Source organism: Oncorhynchus mykiss, chromosome 24 (genome assembly GCF_013265735.2).
Source record: "Oncorhynchus mykiss isolate Arlee chromosome 24, USDA_OmykA_1.1, whole genome shotgun sequence".
Lineage (NCBI taxonomy): Eukaryota > Metazoa > Chordata > Actinopteri > Salmoniformes > Salmonidae > Oncorhynchus > Oncorhynchus mykiss.
In genome coordinates, this window is record NC_048588.1 from 33,446,520 (window position 1) to 33,471,555 (window position 25,036).

At 46.1% G+C, this 25,036-nt stretch overlaps 1 protein-coding gene across 1 annotated transcript in view; it reads right to left on the minus strand.

Annotated features, from left to right (window-relative positions):
• Positions 1-3,245: 3,245 nt before the first annotated feature.
• Positions 3,246-25,036, minus strand: part of LOC110503210 (metabotropic glutamate receptor 5) — a 131,712-nt gene continuing 109,921 nt past the window's right edge. Inside the window, exons 8-17 of the mRNA XM_036961649.1 lie at positions 21,375-21,496; positions 21,083-21,207; positions 19,451-19,619; positions 19,086-19,212; positions 14,724-14,841; positions 13,554-13,740; positions 13,059-13,217; positions 10,576-10,884; positions 7,465-7,631; positions 3,246-4,932 (exon numbers count right to left, since the gene is read on the minus strand). Of these exons, the coding sequence (XP_036817544.1) occupies positions 3,867-4,932; positions 7,465-7,631; positions 10,576-10,884; positions 13,059-13,217; positions 13,554-13,740; positions 14,724-14,841; positions 19,086-19,212; positions 19,451-19,619; positions 21,083-21,207; positions 21,375-21,496 (2,549 nt within the window). The 3' untranslated portion in view covers positions 3,246-3,866. The remainder of the gene's footprint in view (positions 4,933-7,464; positions 7,632-10,575; positions 10,885-13,058; positions 13,218-13,553; positions 13,741-14,723; positions 14,842-19,085; positions 19,213-19,450; positions 19,620-21,082; positions 21,208-21,374; positions 21,497-25,036) is intronic.

Below are 25,036 nucleotides of genomic sequence, written 5' to 3' on the forward strand. Positions count from 1 at the left end.
ATTCAGGCAAAGCCCATATGCGGTGATAATGTATTGGGCCTATAGTTTACTGCACAAACCTCATTGCTACAGAACTGTTTTTGATTGGTTAATGTTGCATAGGATTACATTTTTTAAGTCCTGATAAAATAAAATAAGAGTGGTAGATCTCAGCTTGCATTTTGACTCAGAAAGTGATCTTGACTCAGATAAGGTTGGTGACCACTGTTCCAGAGTTTTCTCTGTTAACACTGTCAACGTTTTCCTTTACTGTGGCAATTGTGATTGAATCAAGGCAATATTAGCCACTTGCAATGCAGCATACCGAAACAAAAAGCAAATTATGAAAAGAGATTTTGTTGGCAGAACACATCGGTGTAGGATTCTATTGCATTGACACGCACTACTCAGCCTGTACTCTACAGTCGTTCCTCAAAGTCTGCTGCCTCAGTGTCTTTAGATATTTTTGTCAGATGTTACTATGGAATACTGAAGTATAATTACAAGCATTTCATAAGTGTCAAAGGCTTTTATTGACAATTACGTGAAGTTGATGCAAAGAGTCAATATTTGCAGTGTTGACCCTTCTTTTTCAAGAACCCTGCAATCAGCCCTGGCATTCTGTCAATTCACTTCTGGTCCACATCCTGACTGATGGCAGCCCATTCTTGCATAATCAATGCTTGGAGTTTGTCAGAATTTGTGGGTTTTTGTTTGTCCACCCGCCTCTTGAGGATTGACCAAGTTCTCAATGGGATTAAGGTCTGGTGAGTTTCCTGGCCATGGACCCAAAATATCAATGTTTTGTTCCCCGAGCCACTTAGTTATCACCTTTGCCTTATGGCAAGGTGCTCCATCATGCTGGAAAAGGCATTGTTCGTCACCAAACTGTTCCTGGATGGTTGGGAGAAGTTGCTCTCGGAGGATGTGTTGGAACCATTCTTTATTCATGGCTGTGTTCTTAGGCAAAATTGTGAGTGAGCCCACTCCCTTGGCTGAGAAGCAACCCCACACATGAATGGTCTCAGGATGTTTTACTGTTGGCTTGACACAGGACTGATGGTAGCGCTCACCTTGTCTTCTCTGGACAAGCTTTTTTCCGGATGCCCCAAACAATCGGAAAGGGGATTCATCAGAGAAAATGACTTTACCACAGTCCTCAGCAGTGCAATCCCTGTACCTTTTGTAGAATATCAGTCTGTCCCTGATGTTTTTCCTGGAGAGAAGTGGCTTCTTTGCCTCCCTTCTTGACACCAGGCCATCCTCCAAAAGTCTTCGCCTCACTGTGCATGCAGATGCACTCACACCTGCCTGCTGCCATTCCTGTACAGACCAGCTCTGTACTGGTGGTGCCCCAATCCCGCAGCTGAATCAACTTTAGGAGACGGTCCTGGCGCTTGCTGGACTTTCTTGGGCGCCCTGAAGCCTTCTTCACAACAATTGAACCGCTCTCCTTCAAGTTCTTGATGATCCGATAAATTGTTGATTTAGATGCAATGGCACGTGTTTCCTTGCAGGTACCATGTTTGACAGAGGAAGAACAATGATGTCAAGCACCACCCTCCTTTTGAAGCTTCCAGTCTGTTATTTGAACTCAATCAGCATGACAGAGTGATCTCCAGCCTTGTCCTCGTCAACACTCACACCTGTGTTAACAAGAGAATCACTGACAGGATGTCAGCTGGTCTTTTTGTGGCAGAGCTGAAATCCAGTGGAAATGTTTTTTTGGGGATTCAATTCATTTGCATGGCAAAGAGGGACTTTGCCATTAATTGCAATTCATCTTATCACCCTTCATGACATTCTGGAGTATATGCAAATTGCCATCATACAAACTGAGGCAGCAGACTTCATTCTCAAAACGTTTGGCCACAACTGTACATAGACCAGTGTGTCATAACCAATCAGAGCTGCAGTAGGTCGATATGCAAATAGACCATTGCCATATATGGTTCTGTTCCATTTACATTGAACTGGACTGTGTTTACAGCATGTACAGCATGAGTGGTGGTGAGTAGGTGAGCTTGTTGAGATCAAAGCGAGAGAGACATGTAGTCACACGTGCACATTTTGTTCATATCATTTGCTAGTTAGTGAGTTATTAGGTTCCAGATCATTTGTAGTCAGCAGCAGGGGAGTGATTGAGCACAAAACCTGTACATTTCTAGACATCCTTGAAAAAAGAGGAGTCAGGAAGAGCCTTTCTTTGTCTTAAAGGGGCAGTGTTGTATTTTGAGACAGGCTTGAATAATCTAAGTAGCCAGTAGGCAGAATAAGTAGCCAATAGGCAGAGGGAAGCATCATTTGTCTGATTGTCTGTAATAATGCTATGGGAATAATAATGCATTTTATTTTGTAAAGTGGTTTCTTGCATCAAACAACTCAACAACATATTGTAGCCTACTTGGCCACTGTGAAAACTGTCATTTAAACAGTAAACGCCGGCTGGAAGTTTTACAGAATTTTAACAATGTTGAAGTTTGCGCTCAGCAGACCAGAAATTTGCTCAACGCCTACATTTGTTTGAGGGAACATTGCCTGCATGTCTAGTTCACTTCAGTTTGATTGATTGATTTTACTACTTGAATCAGGATAGTTTTCTAGCACGTTACTGACTACTGTATAACTGTTCAATACTGGTTAGTTTAGTAGAATGCCTCCTCAGAATCACAGACACAGAGGTGTGGAATGTTTGGTCCCAAAGCTTCAGGAATCATGTAGAAAATATTATACATTCAAACTTCTGAAGTAAATAATTGTCCAAAAGACCTCAAATATCAAAGAAACACAGAGAGAGAGAGAGAGAGAGAGAGGGAGAGAGGAAGAGAGGGGGGAAGAACGAGAGAGAGAGAGAGAGAGAGAGAGCGAGAGAGAGAGAGGGAGAGAGGAAGAGAGGGGGGAAGAACGAGAGAGAGAGAGAGAGAGAGAGAGAGAGAGAGCGAGAGAGAGAGAGGGAGAGAGGAAGAGAGGGGGGAAGAACGAGAGAGAGAGAGAGAGAGGGAGAGAGGAAGAGAGGGGGGAAGAACGAGAGAGAGAGAAAGAGAGAGAGAGAGAGGGAGAGAAAAACAATACTAAGACAGTTGTTCAGTATCTCATACTATACATGGTATGTATAAACAGAAGCATCTGATATTTAGATTCCATCCAAGATCTTTTTGTATTTACACTTTTCCCCACATCAGCCAATATGCACGTGTGTGTGTGTGTGTGTGTGTGTGTGTGTGTGTGTGTGTGTGTGTGTGTGTGTGTGTGTGTGTGTGTGTGTGTGTGTGTGTGTGTGTGTGTGTGCTGGGGCGCCAGTGGACATAGCTGCTCTGCCCAGCCCTTATAGTTATTCCATGTGTCCATGGCAGCAGCTGGTCAGTCCTGTGAGGTTAGAGGTTCTTAGACACTCAGTAGGTCCACTTGTGTCTATGCAGGTGCCCCCTACCACAATAAACATCTCTAATTAGTTGACAGCCGTTTTAGTTTAAGGCCACTACCAAAAGAAAGACCAAACACACCTCTAAGGAGAGACTTACGGCCAAACTTTTGAACACCAGAACGCTAAAGTATTTTTTTGTAGTCCTTGTTCTCGCTTTGGATGCCTAAATTATACTTCATTATACTTTATTATACTTCACCTCGCTGCTAACTGAACACATGTAAACACAAACACTGCAGGTCACCGTCCAATGACATCACACGATTATGTGTCCTGTTCCTGTCGCTCCATCTAACAGGGCTTTCACCTCTCGGAGGATCTGGCCAATCTTCTCTCGTTCTCCCGCTATCACAAGGCAGCCATCTCCATTTTCTCCCCCAAGAGACTGTTCTTTCTCTGCCCCCCTCTCCGTCTCTGTCCTTTCACTCTCCTCCTCTTCTCCTCATCTCCTCTCATCCTTCTCTCACAGTGAGGAAGAGCTCTGGCTGTAGTTTCTCAGGGTCAGCATTTCGTATTTGGGCGGAGGGGACGAGGGCGGGGGCAGACACAGGGTGGACTCTGAGACTGGGGAGCCACTGCCCGACCCCAGCGAATCACGGAAGGGCGAGGGCGGGGTCAGATTCATTAGCTCCTCTTCCAGCTCTGCCCTCCTTAAAGGGGACCCCGCCCCCGCAGTGAGGTGTCGCACTGGAGATGGGGAGGCCTGAGGGTGAGGCAGGGGGTGAGGGTGAGGCTGAGGCTGAGGGAAACGGTGAGGGGAGTGAGGCAGGGGATGAGGGTGAGGCAGGGGGTGAGGCTGAGGGTGAGGGAGACGGTGAGGAGAGTGAGGCAGGGGGTGAGCGAGGCAGGCGCATCCACCTACGTTGGACTCTACAGGGGGGATGGGCTGGACGTCAGCGTATGTGGTCATGGTGGGGGGGAGGGGGATCTCCCGGGGGAGGATGAAGGGGTCTGCATGGTGGGAGGGCGTCAGGGTGTGTGTGTGGGCGTGTGTGTGAGAGTGTGTGTGTGAGTGTGTGGGAGACGGGGAGAGCATCATGCTGTTGAGCTCGCTGATGTTGGCAGTGAAACGGTTAACCACGCAGCTGATCTGATCCATCAGAGAACTGTCACACACATCGCCCCCGCCGACAGAACCCCCGGTCAGGTAGCTTGGTACGCCCATGACAAGTGGCTCATCCCTTAGTCCCGCCCCATGCATGCGCTGGCTGACAGTGCTGATTGGTGAAGGGGTCTGAGGCCGGTAGGTGATTGGGTATCTCTCCTCAGGGTATCTCTCCTCTGCCTCTGTGAGTTCATACAGAGTCTTGTCTGCATCAGAGTGGGAGTGGGATAGGGAGGGCAAGGGCATATGGGGGAGCAGGTCAGCACCCCCACTGTAGCGCCCCTCTGGGGTCTTGGAGAAGGGCTTGATGACAGCTGTCTGGTTATTCTCCTTCCTCTTGATGTGGAACGACAGGCGCTGCCACAGGTGGTTTCCACGGGAACCCCGCTCCGTCTGGGCCCAAGATACTGACTTTCCATTGGAGCTGTAGAGACAGGAAACAGGAAGTGAAAACAGGAAATTAAATAAGTGTGTTTCAGCTGGTCCATATCAGTGTAGAAACCATTTTCTCTATTCCTCCCCTCCATCTCTTCTCTCTCCCAATTGTCAGGTTAATTAGTGTGATTAATCTATGATGGAGCGTCTGATTAAATCATGCTGCTATGGGAGGACTCATATAACCTCAGCACACAGACAACAGGGGGAGAAAGAGCCGGAAATAGGAATGTTTCTGACACATTTGACATTTTATCGTAGTGCGTGCATACATTTTCCATACATTTTCCATACATTTTCCATACATTTTCTCATACTGGTCCCTCGTGAGAATCAAACCCATAATCTTTGTGTTGCAAATGCCATGTTGTACCAACTGAGCCACATGGGACCACATCTTATACTGGTCTGGTTGTAGTCTTGGCAAACGAGACCGTAACCAGCTGACTAAAGAGACTGTCTTTTTCTCTTTTCCTTTTGACTCTGTGGAGCAGCATGTTGTCATTTCATATGGCTGGTCACGTGGTTGTTCCATTAGAGATGGAGAGCTTGGTCACATGGTTGTTCCATTAGAGATGGAGAGCTTGGTCACATGGTTGTTCCATTAGAGATGGAGAGCTTGGTCACGTGGGTTTTCCATTAGAGATGGAGAGCTTGGTCACATGGTTGTTCTATTAGAGATGGAGAGCTTGGTCACATGGTTGTTCCATTAGAGACGGAGAGCTTGGTCACATGGTTGTTCTATTAGAGATGGAGAGCTTGGTCACATGGTTGTCCCATTAGAGATGGAGAGCTTGGTCACGTGGTTGTCCCATTAGAGATGGAGAGCTTGGTCACGTGGTTGTCCCATTAGAGATGGAGAGCTTGGTCACATGGTTGTCCCATTAGAGATGGAGAGCTTGGTCACGTGGTTGTCCCATTAGAGATGGAGAGCTTGGTCACATGGTTGTCCCATTAGAGATGGAGAGCTTGGTCACGTGGTTGTTCCATTAGAGATGGAGAGCTTGGTCACGTGGTTGTCCCATTAGAGATGGAGAGCTTGGTCACATGGTTGTCCCATTAGAGATGGAGAGCTTGGTCACGTGGTTGACCCATTAGAGATGGAGAGCTTGGTCACATGGTTGTCCCATTAGAGATGGAGAGCTTGGTCACATGGTTGTCCCATTAGAGATGGAGAGCTTGGTCACATGGTTGTCCCATTAGAGATGGAGAGCTTGGTCACATGGTTGTCCCATTAGAGATGGAGAGCTTGGTCACATGGTTGTCCCATTAGAGATGGAGAGCTTGGACACATGGTTGTCCCATTAGAGATGGAGAGCTTGGTCACGTGGTTGTCCCATTAGAGATGGAGAGCTTGGTCACGTGGTTGTCCCATTAGAGATGGAGAGCTTGGTCACGTGGTTGTCCCATTAGAGATGGAGAGCTTGGTCACGTGGTTGTCCCATTAGAGATGGAGAGCTTGGTCACATGGTTGTCCCATTAGAGATGGAGAGCTTGGTCACATGGTTGTCCCATTAGAGATGGAGAGCTTGGTCACATGGTTGTCCCATTAGAGATGGAGAGCTTGGTCACATGGTTGTCCCATTAGAGATGGAGAGCTTGGTCACATGGTTGTTCCATTAGAGATGGAGAGCTTGGTCATGTGGTTGTCCCATTAGAGATGGAGAGCTTGGTCACATGGTTGTCCCATTAGAGATGGAGAGCTTGGTCACATGGTTGTTCCATTAGAGATGGAGAGCTTGGTCACATGGTTGTTCCATTAGAGATGGAGAGCTTGGTCACATGGGTTTTCCATTAGAGATGGAGAGCTTGGTCACATGGGTTTTCCATTAGAGATGGAGAGCTTGGTCACGTGGTTGTCCCATTAGAGATGGAGAGCTTGGCCTTTAGCCCATCCTCTTCCAATTGTTTTTTTTATCTTCCTCTCTCTCTCCTCTTTCTCTCTCTCCCTACTGCCCTCTCTCTCCCTCCCTCTCTCTCTCCCTTCTCTCACACTCCCCTTTCTCTCTCTCTCTCTCCCTCCCCTTCTCTCTCTCCCCTCTCTCTCTCTCCCTCCCCCTCTCTCCATCTCTCTCTCTTTCTCCACCCCTCTCTCTCTGTCCCCCTTCTCTCTCTCTCCCCTCTCTCTCTCCCTCCCCCTCTCTCCATCACTCTCTCTCTCCCCCTCTCTCTCTCTCTCTGTCCCCCCCCCTCTCTCTCTCTCTCTCCCCACTCTCTCCTTCTCCTGGAAAGTGGTCTGCATTATCAGGTATGCGGGTCGGACTCAGGTCAGACAGAGAGAGACAGAGAGAGACAGACTCACAGCGGCTGGGGAAGCATTGACTCAGATGGCCTTCATTGAAATGGCCCTGCACTAAAAAGGCTGTTACTGAAACAGCCCTCAAATGAGATTCACTTAGCGAGCAGTGACCCAGCACCGATCTCTGAAACATTCCTCAGCTAAACTCTACCTCCTGTGTGATCCCAAACAGCCTTTACAGCATCTCTATGTATTCCCTGCGACACACACACACACACACACCTGAGTGTCTCTCCGGCGGAGCCACGTCGTCTCCAGAGGTTGGCCAGGCTGGAGGAGCGGCTGGCGGCCGAGGAGGACTTCCCATCGCCCACATGCATGCGTACTACCGTGCTCGTAGTGAAGGCACTGCGCACGTTACGCTCCGGCTTGGCCAGGATGATATACACCTGGAGAGAGAAAGAGAGACAGACCGAAGAGCTTCATAACCCTTCATAAGCATAGACAGCACACTAGGCACTACATAACACTATTATAACCCTTCACAAACCCCTTATTACCAATACGTTTTTGTTAAAGAGCACAGTTTGAAAGATATGGCAAATATAAATCAAACCGAATGGACATCAGAAACAAGTCCTCAAATGGCAGCTTCATTAAATAGTACCCGCAAAACACCAGTCTCAACGTCAACAGTGAAGAGGCGACGCCAGGGATGCTGGCGTTCTTGGCAGAGTTCCTCTGTCCAGTGTCTGTGTTCTTTTGCCCATCTTAATATTTTATTTTTATTGGCCAGTCTGAGATATGGATTTTTCTTTGCAACTCTGTCTATAAGGCCAGCATCCCGGAGTCGCCTCTTCACTGTTGACGTTGAGACTGGTGTTTTGCGGGTACTAATTAATGAAGCTGCCAGTTGAGGACTTGTGAGGCGTCTGTTTCTCAAACTAGACACTCTAATGTACTTGTCCTCTTGCTCAGTTGTGCACCTCCCACTCCTCTTTCTATTCTGGTTAGAGCCTGTTTGCACTGTTCTGTGAAGGGAGTAGTACACTGCGTTGTACGAGATCTTCAGTTTCTTGGCAATTCCTCGCATGGAATAGCCTTCATTTCTCAGAACAAGAATAGACTGACGAGTTTCAGAAAGGTCTTTGTTTCTGGCCATTTTGAGCCTTTAATCGAACCCACAAATACTGATGCTCCAGATACTCAACTAGTCTAAAGAAGGCCAGTTTTATTGCTTCTTTAATGAGAACAGTTTTCAGCTGTGCTAACATAATTGCAAAAGGGTTTTCTAATGATCAATTAGCCTTTTAAAATGATCAACTTGGAATAGCATTGGAACAAAGGAGTGATGGTTGCTGATAATGGGCCTCTGTACGCCTATGTAGATATTCCATTAAAAATAAGCTGTTTCCAGCTACAATAGTCATTTACAACATTAACAATGTCTACACTGTACCTCTTTTTGATGTTATTTTAATGGACCAAAAATTTTGCTTTTCTTTCAAAAACAAGGACATTTCTAAGTGACCCCAAACTTTTGAACGGTAGTGTATGTATATACAGTTGAAGTCGGAAGTTTACATACACCTTAGCCAAAAATATTTAAACGCAGTTGCTCACAATTACTGACATTTCATCCTAGTGAAAATTTCCTGTCTTAGGTCAGTTAGGATCACCACTTTATTTTAAGAATGTGAAATGTCAGAATAATAGTAGAGAGAATGATTTATTTCAGCTTTTATTTATTTCCTCACATTCCCAAATACACTCAATTAGTATTTGGTAGCATTGCCTTGAAATTATTTAACTTGGGTCAAACGTTTCGGGTAGCCTTCCACAAGCTTCCCACAATAAGTTGGGTGAATGTTGGCCCATTCCTCTTGACAGAGCTGGTGTAACTGAGTCAGGTTTGTAGGCCTCTTTGTTTGCACACGCCTTTTCAGTTCTGCCCACAAATGTTCTATAGGATTGAGGTCGGGGCTTTGTGATGGCCACTCCAATACCTTGACTATGTTGTCCTTAAGCCATTTTGCCACAACTTTCAAAGTATGCCATTTGGAAGACCCATTTGCGACCAAGCTTTAACTTCCTGACTGATGTCTTGAGATGTTGCTTCAATATATCCACATAATTTTTCTCCTCATGATGCCATTTATTTTGTGAAGTTCACCAGTCAGTCCCTCCTGCAGCAAAGCACCCCCACAACATGATGCTGCCACCCCCGTGCTTCACAGTTGGGATGGTGTTCTTCAGCTTGCCATCCTCCCCCTTTTTCCTCCAAACATAACGATGGTCATTATGGCCTAATAGTTTTATTTTTGTTTCATCAGAGTAGAGAACATTTCTTCAAAAAGTATGATCTTTGTCCCCATGTGCAGTTGCAAACAGTAGTCTGGCTTTTTTATGGCGATTTTGGAGCAGTGGCTTCTTCCTTGCTGAGCGGCCTTTCAGGATATGTCAATGTAGGACTCGTTTTACTGTGGATATAGATACTTTTGTACCTGTTTCCTCCAGCATCTGCACAAGGTCCTTTGCTGTTGTTCTGGGATTGATTAGCACTTTTCGCACCAAAGTACGTTAATCTCTAGGAGATAGAACGCATCTCCTTCCTGAGCAGTATGACCACTGCGTGGTCCCGTGGTGTTTATACTTGCGTGCTATTGTTTGTACAGATGAACGTGGTACCTTCAGGTATTTGGAAATGGTTCCCAAGGATGAACCAGACTTGTGGAGGTGTACAATTTTTTTCTGAGGTCTTGGCTGATTTCTTTTGATTTTCTCATGATATCAAGCAAATATGTACTAAGTTTGAAGGTAGGCCTTGATGATGTCAATTAGCCTATCAGAAGCTTCTAAAGCCATGACATTTTCTGGAATTTTCCAAGCTGTTTAAAGGCACAATCAACTTAGTGTATGTAAACCTCTGACCCACTGGAATTGTGATACAGTGAATGATAAGTGAAATAATCTGTCTGTAAACAATTGTTAGAAAAATGACTTGTGTCATGCACAAAGTAGATGTCCTAACCGACACGCCAAAACTATAGTTTGTTATAAAGAAATTTGTGAAGTGTTTGAAAAACGAGTTTTAATGACTCTAACCTAAGTGTATGTAAACTTCCAATTTTAACTGTATATTTGCAAAAAATATATATGTGGGGGATTGGAAGTGATGCAGTCAATTACATTGATGGAAGCTACAATCTACCAGCAATATTAAAGCTGATCTACCCCCTTAAAATAAATAAATACAATACAAATAAATAACCTTATAACCAAACACAATCTTCCAAAAAACATTACTTTTCAAGGTCCTCAGTCAAACTCCTTTGTTGTTAAAGCTGAAGTTAGTTTGGCTCCACTTTCTATCTCTAGTGTTGTGTGTCTTACCTTGGGTGCGAACATGCAGCAGAGCGCCACAGTGGCACTGAGGCTGACGCTGAAGCACATGGTGATGATCTTGTAGTTGGAACCAAAGTAGATGGGCACGAAGGCCAGCCAGATGATACAGGTGGTGTACATGGTGAAGGCGATGTACTTGGCCTCGTTGAAGTTGGCTGGGACGTTACGCGTCTTGAAGGCGTAGAAGGTGCAGCTCAGGATCAGCAGGCCATTGTAACCCAGTGGCGCCACCACGCCCAGGTTGGTGGTGTAACAGATGAGGTTGACCTGCCGGATGCTGGGGTAGTCGTGGATCACCTGCAGGTAGTAAAGCCATCAGTGTGTCACGTTGGCATGAAGGATCGGGAGACAGGCGCAGGAATGCGTAATAGGGTTTTTTATTTTACCCAAATTACGGCGTGCTATGTAAAGGCACGGGGCGAAGACCAAACAAGCACTATACAAAAACACAGGGTTGAAACTCAAACAAAAGAGCGAGGAGTACCTCGAATAAATAACACTAGCGCACAATGATTATCACACGGGACGAGACCCGCAATCATCTGTGCAATCCACAAGGGCAGGAAAGCCCAAAACACACAGCACAGGTACTCACACATACCAACGGACATTGTAACAATAACAGCACCATAGTGAATAAAGGGCACATAAACTCAGCAAAAAAATAAACGTCCCTTTTTCAGGACCCTGTCTTTCAAAGATAATTCGTAAATATCAAAATAACTTCACAGATCTTCATTGTAGAGGATTTAAACACTGTTTCCCATGCATGTTCAATGAACAATAAACAATTAATGAACATGCACCTGTGGAACGGTCATTAAGACACTAACAGCTTACAGAGGGTAGGCAATTAAGGTCGCAGTTATGAAAACTTAGGACACTAAAGAGGCCTTTCTACTGACTTTGAAAAACGCCAAAAGAAAGATGCCCAGGGTCCCTGTTCATCTGTGTGAACATGCCTTAGGCAGGCTGCAAGGAGGCATGAGGACAGCAGATGTGGCCAGGGTCCCTGCTCATCTGTGTGAACGTGCCTTAGGCATGCTGCAGGGAGGCATGAGGACAGCAGATGTGGCCAGGGTCCCTGCTCATCTGTGTGAATGTGCCTTAGGCATGCTGCAAGGAGGCATGAGGACAGCAGATGTGGCCAGGGTCCCTGTTCATCTGTGTGAACGTGCCTTAGGCATGCTGCAAGGAGGCATGAGGACAGCAGATGTGGCAGGGGAAATAAATTGCCATGTCCGAACTGTGAGACGCCTAAGACAGCGCTACAAGGAGACATGACGGACAGCTGATCGTCCTCGCAGTGGCAGATCACAGGTACAGGATGGCAACAACAACTGCCCGAGTTACACCAGGAACGCACAATCCCTCCATTTGTGCTCAGACTGTCCTCAACAGGCTGAGAGAGGCTGGACTGAGGGCTTGTAGGCCTGTTGTTAGGCAGATCCTAACCAGACATCACCGGCAACAACATGCCTATGGCCACAAACCCACCGTCGTTGGACCAGACAGGACTGGCAAAAAGTGCTCTTCACTGATAAGTCGCGGTTTCGTCTCACCAGGGGGTGATGGTCGGATTCGCGTTTATCGTCGAAGGAATGAGCGTTACACAGAGGCCTGTACTCTGGAGCGGGATCGATTTGTAGGTGGAGGGTCCGTCATGGTCTGGGGCGGTGTGTCACAGTATCATCGGACTGAGCTTGTTGTCATTGCAGGCAATCTCAATGCTGTGCGTTACAGGGAAGGAATCCTCCTCCCTCATGTGGTACCCTTCCTGCAGGCTCATCCTGACATGACCCTCCAGCATATCAATGCCACCAGCCATACTGTTCGTTCTGTGTGTGATTTCCTGCAAGACAGGAATGTCAATGTTCTGCCATGGCCAGCGAAGAGCCTGGATCTCAATCACATTGAGCAGGTCTGGGACCTGTTGGATCGGAGGGTGAGGTCTAGGGCCATTCCCCCCAGAAATGTCCGGGAACTTGCAGGTGCCTTGGTGGAAGAGTGGGGTAACATCTCACAGCAAGAATTGGCACATCTGGTGCAGTCCATGAGGAGGAGATGCACTGCCGTACTTAATGCAGCTGGTGGCCACACCAGATACTGACCGCTTTGTTCAGGGACACATTATTCCATTTCTGTTAGTCACATGTCTGTGGAACTTGTTCAGTTTATGTCTCAGTTGTTGAATCTTGTTATGTTTATACAAATATTTACACGTTAAGTTTACTCCCTTTTTGTTCCCAGTTTGTTACTCCCCTGCTCCAACATAAATGCAGTTGACAGTGAGAGGGCGTTTCTTTTTTTGCTGAGCTTATATACAAACACAATCAGTGGGAATAGGGGCCAGGTGTGCGCAATGAAAGTTCCAGAGGGATCCGTGACACAGTGTCAGCATGTACGTACTGTAAACACACACACACACACACACACACACACAGTGGGCACACACAGTGGGCACAGCCTACCTGTGGGGGTTCCATGAGGAAGAGAGCCACTATGATGCCCAGCTGTAGCAGGATGAGTAGAGAGGCGATGATGAGCTGGGCACATGCAGACATGAACCTGGGCTTCTTTGTACAGATCTTCTTCTTACTGCCAGCCAGGATACGGGCTATACGGTTAGTCTGCAACAACAACAACAACACAACCAGGATACGGTTAGTCTGCAACAACAACACAGCCAGGATACGGGCGATACGGTTAGTCTGCAACAACAACAACAACACAGCCAGGATACGGGCGATACAGTTAGTCTGCAACAACAACACAGCCAGGATACGGTTAGTCTGCAACAACAACAACACAGAGAGAATTAATTAATAAATAGACTTCATAGGGGGAGAGGGGGGAAATCTGAAATAGTGACGTTAAACACAGTCTGTTTGTGAGATCCTTATGTCTAGATGTACAAGGACATGGTAGGTGAAAGAATCAAGGTAAAGAGGGGCTTGATGATGTACCTTGGTGACCAGGGCAGAGTAGCTCATGGCAGGTGACAGGCCTATGCCCAGTCTCTGTAGGTAGCAGTGTGCAGCATGGGGCTTGGCGATGAGACTGAAGGTACACAGATAACCCAGACAGATCCCAGCCAGGATGATGTAACACAGCTCTCGACTAGACGACTTCACCACTGGAGTGTCCCGGAACCTACACCCACAGGTACACACATTTTAGAACCGTATAGCAAATATACTAACTTACAATTAAAATGACATATTGAAACAATCCCAGTGGAAACACTTTAATGGGTTATCTCCTGAGGTGTATGTACCCAGTGGAATTATTTTAACGTGTTATCTCCCGGGGTGTATGTACCCAGTGGAATTGTTTTAACGTGTTATCTCCTGGGGTGTATGTACCCAGTGGAATTGTTTTAACGTGTTATCCCCCGGGGTGTATGTACCCAGTGGAATTGTTTTAACGTGTTATCTCCTGGGGTGTATGTACCCAGTGGAATTGTTTTAACGTGTTATCTCCTGGGTGTATGTACCCAGTGGAATTGTTTTAACGTGTTATCTCCTGGGGTGTATGTACCCAGTGGAATTGTTTTAACGTGTTATCTCCTGGGGTGTATGTACCCAGTGGAATTGTTTTAACGTGTTATCTCCCAGGGTGTATGTACCCAGTGGAATTGTTTTAACGTGTTATCTCCTGGGGTGTATGTACCCAGTGGAATTGTTTTAACGTGTTATCTCCTGGGGTGTATGTACCCAGTGGAATTGTTTTAACGTGTTATCTCCTGGGGTGTATGTACCCAGTGGAATTGTTTTAACGTGTTATCTCCTGGGGTGTATGTACCCAGTGGAATTGTTTTAACGTGTTATCTCCTGGGGTGTATGTACCCAGTGGAATTGTTTTAACGTGTTATCTCCTGGGGTGTATGTACCCAGTGGAATTGTTTTAACGTGTTATCTCCTGGGGTGTATGTACCCAGTGGAATTGTTTTAACGTGTTATCTTCTGGGGTGTATGTACCCAGTGGAATTGTTTTAACGTGTTATCTCCTGGGGTGTATGTACCCAGTGCATCTTTTACCAATAAATCAATCAACAGAGTAAGATTTAAAATCACAAAAGTCAGAATATGAAATAGAATTTCACATTTACTATGTTGAAATCTACAAGTTGTTACCTGATGAAGATGGAGGTGACGAAGAATGTGGCACAAAGTCCCAGACATGCAAAGACCACAGCAGCGATGGGCTCTGGGTCCCCCCAGCGCAGGTACTCCACTGGGATAGGGTCACAGCCTGGAGGGGGGAGGAGGTGGAGAGAGAAAGAGAAAGTGAGAAGTTAAATTACAAACAGCATTGATGCGTTTTTGGTCTCTCCCTCCCTCCCTCCCTCCCTCCCTCCCTCCCTCCCTCCGCCCACCTCTCCTGGGCTGTGAGATAAGTCTCATTAATTAAAGGGACAGTTCTAATTAGATGGCGTAATGTTCGCTCAGTCTGACACAGAACACCAGGGACGCCAAACCAGACAGAACACTGCCGTTAAAATAGATGAAGTCATTTAACGGCTCTACCTTTTAACACAGTCTATAGAGTTTAATTCATCAGTGAAGTAGTTAAGTTTAGAGGCAAAAAAGGTCTAATTGCTGAATGGGAGTGGAGTTACCATTAAGAGAATGAACTAACTCTGGAAGACGCTGTTTACTAAAGTTAAATTCAACTCAAATTTACAGTCACTCAGGAACTTTCTATTGAGGCCTTGTTATTCCCCTGCTCCATTCTTCAATCCAATTCAATACATTCTTACAACATTCTTACAACTATCTCTCTCTCTTTCTGTCTCTCTCTCGTTCTGTCTCTCTCTCTCTCTCACTGTCTCTCTCTCTGTCTCTCTCTCGTTCTGTCTCTCTCTCTCTCTCACTGTCTCTCTCTCTCTCTCTCTGTCTCTCTCGCTCTCTCTCTCTCAATTCAATTCAAGGGCTTTATCTCTCTCACTGTCTCTCTCTCACTGTCTCTCTCTCTCTTTCTGTCTCTCTCTCTCTCACTGTCTCTCTCTCTCTTTCTGTCTCTCTCTCGTTCTGTCTCTATCTCTCACTGTTTCTCTCTCTCTCTCACTGTCTCTCTCTCTCGTTCTGTCTCTCAATTCAATTCAATTCAAGGGCTTTATTGGCATGGGAAACGTGTTAACATTGCCAAAGCAAGTGAGGTAGATAATATATAAAGTGAATATATAAAGTGAAATAAACAATAAAAATTAACAGTAAACATTACACACACACAAGTTTCAAAACAATAAAGACATTACAAATGTCATATTATATACAGTGTTTTAACAATGTACAAATGGTTAAAGGACACAAGATAAAATAAATAAGCATAAATATGGGTTGTATTTACAATGGTGTTTGTTCTTCACTGGTTGCCCTTTTCTCGTGGCAACGGGTCACAAATCTTGCTGCTGTGATGTCACACTGTGGTATTTCACCCAGTAGATATGGGAGTTTATCAAAATTGGATTTGTTTTCGAATTCTTTGTGGATCTGTGTAATCTGAGGGAAATATGTCTCTCTAATATGGTCATACATTGGGCAGGAGGTTAGGAAGTGCAGCTCAGTTTCCACCTCATTTTGTGGGCAGTGAGCACATAGCCTGTCTTCTCTTGAGAGCCATGTCTGCCTACGGTGGCCTTTCTCAATAGCAAGGCTATGCTCACTGAGTCTGTACATAGTCAAAGCTTTCTCTCACTGTCTCTCTCTCTCTCTCTCACTGTATCTCTCTCTCTCACTGTCTCTCTCTCTCGCTTTCTGTCTCGCTCTCTCTCTCTCACTGTCTCTCTCTCTCTCACTGTCTCTCTCTTTCTGTCTCTCTCTCTCTCACTGTATCTCTCTCTCTTACTGTCTCTCTCTCTCGCTTTCTGTCTCGCTCTCTCTCTCTCACTGTCTCTCTCTCACTGTCTCTCTCTTTCTGTCTCTCTCTCTCTCTCACTGTCTCTCTCTTTCTGTCTCTCTCTCTCTCACTGTCTCTCTCTCTCTTTCTGTCTCTCTCTCTTTCTGTCTCTCTCTCTGGCCCTTCAATAATGCAGGAGTGAGTTTGAGAGGTAAATTAAAATGGCTGCTGCCAGTGGAACATGAATTACAGTTTGTTTACACATCGTCATCACAGTATTTACAGTGCTGCCGGGAACCACAGTCCCTCTTATTGTCCTGATGGAATGACTCTTCTATAGCTGCTAAACAAGAGCGCTCTCTTCTCTCTGTGTTCACAGCTGTGAAGCGTTGGGCTCATGTTTTAAACATTGGCACTGGCTGGCTAGCAGCTGTATAATGATGAGCAGTCGAATGCATTGCAGAACAATATCCACAGCTCCAGAAAAATACATTTGCATAGAAAATTGCCCTCGATACAGAATAATTAGTACAGTGGTGACCATGCCTGTGTCAAATGAAGAAGAGGAGGGGGGAGGGGATCTGGAGAGGGGAAGAGTGGGAGAGGAGGAAGGATAATTAGCTGCTTCTATGGAAATAGTACAGATTCAGGGAAAACATTTTCAGTGTGTGTGTATGTGTGTGTGTGTGTGTGTGTGTGTGTGATAGTCTCTCGGTATTAACTTAGAAGATAGCTAACATCCATTAGGCTGTAATAGGACACCATGCTGAGGAGTATCAGACAATCAATTCTCTACTAAATTCCATTTATGTTGTGACTGACCAAACATACACACATATAAAATCACAAAACATTTAAAAGTGCTGCTGAAAGAACATGACCTCTTTGCAGTCAACAAAAGCTCCTCTGAAGGAGATATGGTAAATTGTACAATAAAAAAAACATTATGTGGATGTCACCCTTTCATTTATTTGTGTGCGTTTGTGCATTTGTATGTGTTTGTGCGTTTTTGTGCGTTTGTGTGTGTGTGTGTTTCCAGGATGTGTGAATGAATCAATCTGTGTGAGGGCATCTGATAAGAGATTAAACCAGTTAGAGCTCTAGGGGCGCTATTTCATTTTTGGATAAAAAACGTTCCCGTTTTAAGCGCGATATTTTGTCACGAAAAGATGCTCGACTATGCATATTCTTGACAGTTCTGGAAAGAAAACACTCTGAAGTTTCAGAATCTGCAAAGATTTTGTCTGTAAGTGCCCCAGAACTCATTCTACAGGCGAAACCATGATGATGCATCACCCAGGAATTAGCAGAATTTCTGAAGCTCTGTTTTCCATTCTCTCCTTATATGGCTGTGATTGCGCAACGAATGAGCCTACACTTTCTGTCGTTCGCCCAAGGTCTTAGCAGCATTGTGATGTATTTGTAGGCATATCATTGGAAGATTGACCATAAGAGACTACATTTTCCAAGTGTCCGCCTGGTGTCCTGCGTCGAATTCGGTGCGCAATTGCCAGCTGCTTCTACTTTACCATTTGATTCAGGGGAGAAAGCATGTGTCCAAGAACGATGTATCAATGAAGAGATATGTGAAAAACACCTTGATGATTGATTCTAAACAACGTTTGCCATGTTTTCAGTCGATATTATGGAGTTAATTTGGAAAAAAGTTCGCGTTTTGAGGACTGAATTTTCTGATTTTTTTTGGTAGCCAAATGTGATGTATAAAACGGAGCTATTTCTAATACACAAGGAATCTTTTTGGAAAAACTGAGCATCTGCTATCTAACTGAGAGTATCCTCATTGAAAACATCAGAAGTTCTTCAAAGGTAAATGATTTTATTTGAAGGCTTTTATGTTTTTGTTAATGTTGCGTGCTGGATGCTAACGCTAATGCTAACGCTAAATGCTAACGCGAAATGCTAACGCTAGCTAGCTACTTTTACACAAATGATTGTTTTCCTATGGTTGAGAAGCATATTTTGAAAATCTGAGATGACAGTGTTGTTTACAAAAGGCTAAGCTTGAGAGATGGCATATTTATTTCATTTCATTTGCGATTTTCATAAATAGTTAACGTTGTGTTATGCTAATGAGCTTGCTGATAGATTTACACAATCCTGGATACAGGGGTTTTTTCATAGCTAAACGTGACGCAGAAAACGGAGCGATTTGTCCTAAACAAATAATCTTTCAGGAAAAACTGAACATTTGCTATCTGAGAGTCTCCTCATTGAAAACATCTGAAGTTCTTCAAAGGTAAATTATTTTATTTGAATGCTTTTCTGTTTTTTTGTGTAAATGTTGCCAGCTGAATGCTAATGCTAAATGCTACGTTAGCCATCAATACTGTTACACAAATGCTTGTTTTGCAATGGTTGAGAAGCATATTTTGAAAATCTGAGATGACAGTGTTGTTAACAAAAGGCTAAGCTTGAGAGCTAGCATATTTATTTCATTTCATTTGCGATTTTCATGAATAGTTAACGTTGCGTTATGGTAATGAGCTTGAGTCTGTATTCACGATCCCGGCTCCGGGATGGGGAGATCAGAAAGGTTAATTTAGAGGAGACTTCCAAGAGCAAAGAGGGCAATCCATACACCCCGTGTGTGTATGTGTGTGTGTGTGCGTGGGGGGGGGTGTGCACGTGCGTCTCACCTGTGAGGTGGAAGGTGGGCCAGGAGCCCAGGTCACAGGCTCGGCAGGTGTACTCATCAAACACAAACTCATTCTCCTTACAGGGAGTGCAGGTCCAGCAGCAGCTCACCTCTCCTTTACGGATCACCTGGAGGACACAACCTCATCAGCTCAGGAAAAACACACCAATCAGAATGCTGCAGAAATACTATCTTAGATAGAATACACCAATCAGACATCAACAGAGATAATCTGGAAGGGTCCTTGTCATTGCCAGCCTCCCTCCCCCCAGAGCATACACAGGATGTGTTTGTAGGGATGTGTGTGTGTGGAAACGTGTGGGTGCATATATTTGATGTGTGGGTGTGTGTGTGTGTGTGTGTCACCTTTATCTGTCCCTTGTCACAGGGTTCGCTGCAGACTGATTTGATGATGGTGTCCTTGCTGGCCCAGATTTCATCGTCATCGATCTTCAGCCCACTGTTGTCCCAGCTCCCTACGTTAATATAGTCATAGTAGTCCTTGCCCATCTTCTTAAAGTTCATGATCTCATATCTGACACACACACACACACACACACACACAGTGAGTCAGTGCCTCTGATACTATTGAAACATACATACTAAGGTACAGAGATACACTGTATATCTAAAAGTATGTGGGTTAAGGTTAGTATGTGGGTTAAGGTTAGTATGTGGGTTAAGGTTAGCCCAACCCTTCAAATGAGTGGATTTGGCTACTTCATCGACACCGGTTGCTGACAGGTGTATAAAATTGAGCACACAGCCATGCAATCTCCATAGACAATCATTGGCAATAGAATGGTCTTACTGCCACTGACTTTCAGTGTGGCACCGTCATAGGATGCCACCTTTCCAACAAGTCAGTTCGTCAAATTTTTGCCCTGTTAGAGCTGCCCCGGTCAACTGTAAGTGCTGTTATTGTGAAGTGGAAATGTGTAGGAGCAGCAACGGCTCAGCCGCGAAGTGGTAGGCCACACAAGCTCACATTACGAGACCGCCGAGTGCTGAATCGCGCAGTGAGTAAAAATGGTTTGTCCTCAGTTGCAACACTCACTACCGAGTTTCAAACTGCCTCTGGAAGCAACATCAGCACAAGAACTGTTCATCAGAAGCTTCATGAAATGGGTTTCCATGACCTGGCAGCCGCACACAAGCCTAAGATCACAATGCACAATGCCAAGCGTCGGCTGGAGTGGTGTAAAGCTCCCATTGGACTCTGGAGCAGTGGAAACACTTTCTCTGGAGTGATGAATAACGCTTCACCGTCTGGCAGTCCAACGGAAAAATCTGGGTTTGGCGGATGCCAAGAGAACACTACCTGCCCGAATGCATAGTGCCAACTGTAAAGTTTGGTGGAGGAGGCATAATGTTCTAGGGCTGTTTTTCATGGTGCGGGCCCCTTAGTTCCAGTGAAGGGAAATCTTAATGCTTCAGCATACAATGACATTCTAGATGATTCTGTGCTTCCAACTTTGTGTCAACAGTTTGGGAAAGGCCCTTTCCTGCTTCCGCATGACAATGCCCCGTGCACAATGCAAGGTCCATACAATAAATGGTTTGTCGAGATCGGTGTGGAAGAACTTGACTAGCCTGCATAGAACCCTGACCTCAACCCCATCGAACAGCTTTGGGATGAATTGGAACACCGACTGCAAGCCTAATCTCCCAACATCAGTGCCCGACCTCACTATTACTCATGTGGCTGAATGGAAGCAAGTCCCCCGCAGCAATGTTCCAACATCTTGTGGAAAACTTTCCCAGAAGAGTGGAGGCTGTTATAGCAGCAAAGGGGGGACCAACTTCATATTAATGCCCATGATTTTGTAATGAGATGTTCGAATTGCATGTTGTAAGATTGCAAGATTGTGTCCCACTTGTTGTTGATTCTTCACAAAAAAATACAGTTTTATATCTTTATGTTTGAAGCCTGAAATGTGGCAAAAGGTCGCAAAGTTCAAGGGGGCCGAATACTTTCGCAAGGCACTGTACACGTACCGGCCAGGTGAGTCTCCGTTCTCGTCAAACAGGATGCCCTCTCCAGACACGCCTGTGAAGTTGGTCTTCATCAGGAAGTCCAGCAGTGTAGCGCCATCTATTGGTCGCATGGCATCACACAGCCCCTGGATCACAATCATCATCATCACCATTATCACTATCATCATCAACATTATCATCCTCTTCATCCTCACCATCCTCATCATCCTCACCATCATCCTCATCCTCACCATCCTATATCAACAATAATAGTGACAGTAGGTTGTCTTTATTCCAGTCCAGTAGCACCCACCTGATAGCCTGGGCACAGTGAGCGCTGCATGTTATGGAGCCCATAGGCCATGGAGTAGATGGCATTGATCACAAAGCCCATCTTAGTGTCCTGGGCATACTGCTGTCGCAATGACTCCCGCTCTGGGAGAGAACCAGAGAGGAGAAAGACAGAAAAAGAGAGGATGGGAAGATGGAGGGAGGGAGGGGAAGAGGGAAGTATAGAAGGAAGAGGAAGATGACGGGAGGGAGGGAGGGAGGGAAGTACAGAAGGAAGGGGAAGATGATGGGAGGGAGGGAGGGAGGGAGGTAGGTACAGAAGGAAGGGGAAGATGATGGGAGGGAGGGAGGGAGGGAGGGAGGGAGGGAAGTACGGAAGGAAGGGGAAGATGACGGGAGGGAGGGAGGGAGGGAAGTACAGAAGGAAGGGGAAGATGATGGGAGGGAGGGAGGGAGGGAGGGGGAAGATGACGGGAGGGAGGGAGGGCGGGAGGGGAAGAGGGAAGTACAGAAGGAAGAGGAAGATGAAGGGAGGGAGGGGGGTGATGTAGGGAGAAGGATAAGGAGGGAGGGAGGGAAGGATGGAGATGGAGGGAGGGAGGGAAGTACAGAAGGAAGAGGAAGATGAAGGGAGGGAGGGAGGGGGGTGATGTAGGGAGAAGGATAAGGATGGAGGGAGGGAGGGAGGGAGGGAGGGAAGTACAGAAGGAAGAGGAAGATGAAGGGAGGGAGGGAGGGGGGTGATGTAGGGAGAAGGATAAGGATGGAGGGAGGGAGAAAGAGACCAATTAGAACAACCTGTATCTAATATTATGAAACACTGCCTGCTTTTTGGTAATAATAAATGTGTCTCCACATTATACCTTGATCTAAAGGTACATTGGAACGGGAAACGATCTCTTCATAAATATCTTTATTTTCCTGCTGTATGGGACAGTGGCATCTATGCCACTATGCTCTTGTCTTTATTTTCCTGCGGTATGGGACAGTGACATCTATGCCACTATGCTCTTGTCTTTATTTTCCTGCGGTATGTGACAGTGGCATCTATGCCACTATGCTCTAGGCTTCTAACGAAGACCATGATCTTAATTCAACCGGCCAGTGGGATTGTTTTTTGAGAGGGTGAGACAACCGTGACGTTTTGCCAAATGTATACACTTTCCTGGTCCGGATTTGTTTACACTTCAAGGATGTCCGTACATGGTGCATTTTCGACTACCTCCAGAGGTGGTCAGGAATATCTAATCACAATCAGTTAACAATGCATTTTATGACCTGTCGACAAATGTGGGCACAATCAGAATGTGGACAACATCAGGACAACAGACGCATGTTAGAACCAGGTATAAACGGGGCTTCTGTCTCATCTTGTTCAGTTCATTACACTTCCCCCTTTTTCATTAGAATACATGAATCCCTTTGAAGCAATCACACTGGCAGTTTTACATATGAATGGTGAAAGATGGAGAGAGAGGAGAGAGAGAGGAGAGAGAGATAGAGGAGAGAGAGAGAGAGGAGAGAAGAGAGAGAGAGAGGAGAGAGAGAGGAGAGAGAGAGAGAGACCCCTACCAGACCACTGCACCACCAAGGAGCCCCAGGCCCCCTCAATGCCACACCAGACCCAGCGCACCCCACAGACCCCACCCACCACGAAAGCATCACCACTTCCACCGGCTTAGCCAGACTGGACCGGGCACAGCCTACTACCCCGCACCAGACCACCACCCCTACCAGACCAGAGAGGAAGCCCCACGGCCCAGAACTGGCCCTCCTCCACTCCACAGGGCCCAACAGCAGGACCAGCGCAGCTACGCAGAGGTCGTCCGAGGACAGGAGAACCCTGTAGGATTAAGTGAGATTAAACAGCTCCTCCAATACATCTGCACTAAACTGCACTAAACACACACGGACGCATGCACACACACACACACACACACACACACACACACACACAGTCAGCATGTGGAACATTCAGGGCCTAAACTCATCAACCTATCAGTGAGCATGTGGAACATTCAGGGCCTAAACTCACCAACCTATCAGTTATCATGTGGAACATTCAGGGCCTAAACTCATCAACCTATCAGTTAGCATGTGGAACATTCAGGGCCTAAACTCATCAACCTATCAGTCAGCATGTGGAACATTCAGGGCCTAAACTCATCAACCTATCAGTCAGCATGTGGAACATTCAGGGCCTAAACTCATCAACCTATCAGTCAGCATGTGGAACATTCAGGGCCTAAACTCATCAACCTATCAGTCAGCATGTGGAACATTCAGGGCCTAAACTCATCAACCTTTGGACTGAAGAGTTTAGCACTGTCAATAGAGGCAGAGACTCTGGAGGACTGATCATTTGGTACAAATCCGAACTACAACATCTAATTGAAAAAATAACTTGTACTGACAGAAAAAGACGTGTTACTTTGCGCAATATATGTCCCCCCTCAGAATCCCCATATTACTCAGAGGAGATCTCCCCCCTCAGAATCCCCATATTACTCAGAGGAGATCTCCCCCCTCAGAATCCCCATATTACTCAGAGGAGATCTCCCCCCTCCCTCAGAATCCCCACATTACTCAGAGGAGATCTCTCCCCCCCCCCCCCCCTCAGAATCCCCATAATACTCAGAGGAGATTTCTCCCCTCAGAATCCCCATAATATTCAGAGGAGATCTCCCCCCTCAGAATCCCCATAATACTCAGAGGAGATCTCCCCCCCCCCCCCCCCCCTCAGAATCCCCATATTACTCAGAGGAGATCTCCCCCCTCAGAATCCCCATATTACTCAGAGGAGATCTCCCCCCTCAGAATCCCCATATTACTCAGAGGAGATCTCCCCCCCTCCCTCAGAATCCCCACATTACTCAGAGGAGATCTCTCCCCCCCCCCCCCCCTCAGAATCCCCATAATACTCAGAGGAGATCTCCCCCCTCAGAATCCCCATATTACTCAGAGGAGATCTCCCCCCCTCCCTCAGAATCCCCACATTACTCAGAGGAGATCTCCCCCCCCCCCCCCTCAGAATCCCCATAATACTCAGAGGAGATCTCTCCCCTCAGAATCCCCATAATACTCAGAGGAGATCTCCCCCCTCAGAATCCCCATAATACTCAGAGGAGATCTCTCCCCATATTACTCAGAGGAGATCTCCTCCCTCAGAATCCCCATATTACTCAGAGGAGATCTCCCCCACCCTTGAGGAAGAGACATGTCATTTCCAGTCCCAGGGAAATGTGCTCATCTGTGTGGACACAAATGCGCGCACAGGAACACTACCTGATCTAACGAGCACACGAGGGGACAGCTTTATTACAGGCCATAGTGTCTCTAACTGTCTTCATCTCCCCCATAGAAACAGTGACAGCACCGTCAACAACAACAGAAGGGATCTGTTGCAGCTCTGTAGAAGCCTGGGTCTGTACTTTGTCAATGGTAGGTTACGGGGGGACTCTTTGGGGAGATTCACCTACTGCTCACCTCTTGGCCACAGACCATATGATTACAGACATTGACCCTTTCTCTCCCAGCTCATTCACTGTCGCTTGACAGTGAACACCTCTGTCTGATCACAGCCAAATTACGTTGTTCCTCAAAAGAACAGACATGGAAACAACCACACAATCACAGCCCAGTAAGCTGTACAACAGACATTCACAGCCCAGTCAGCTGTACAAC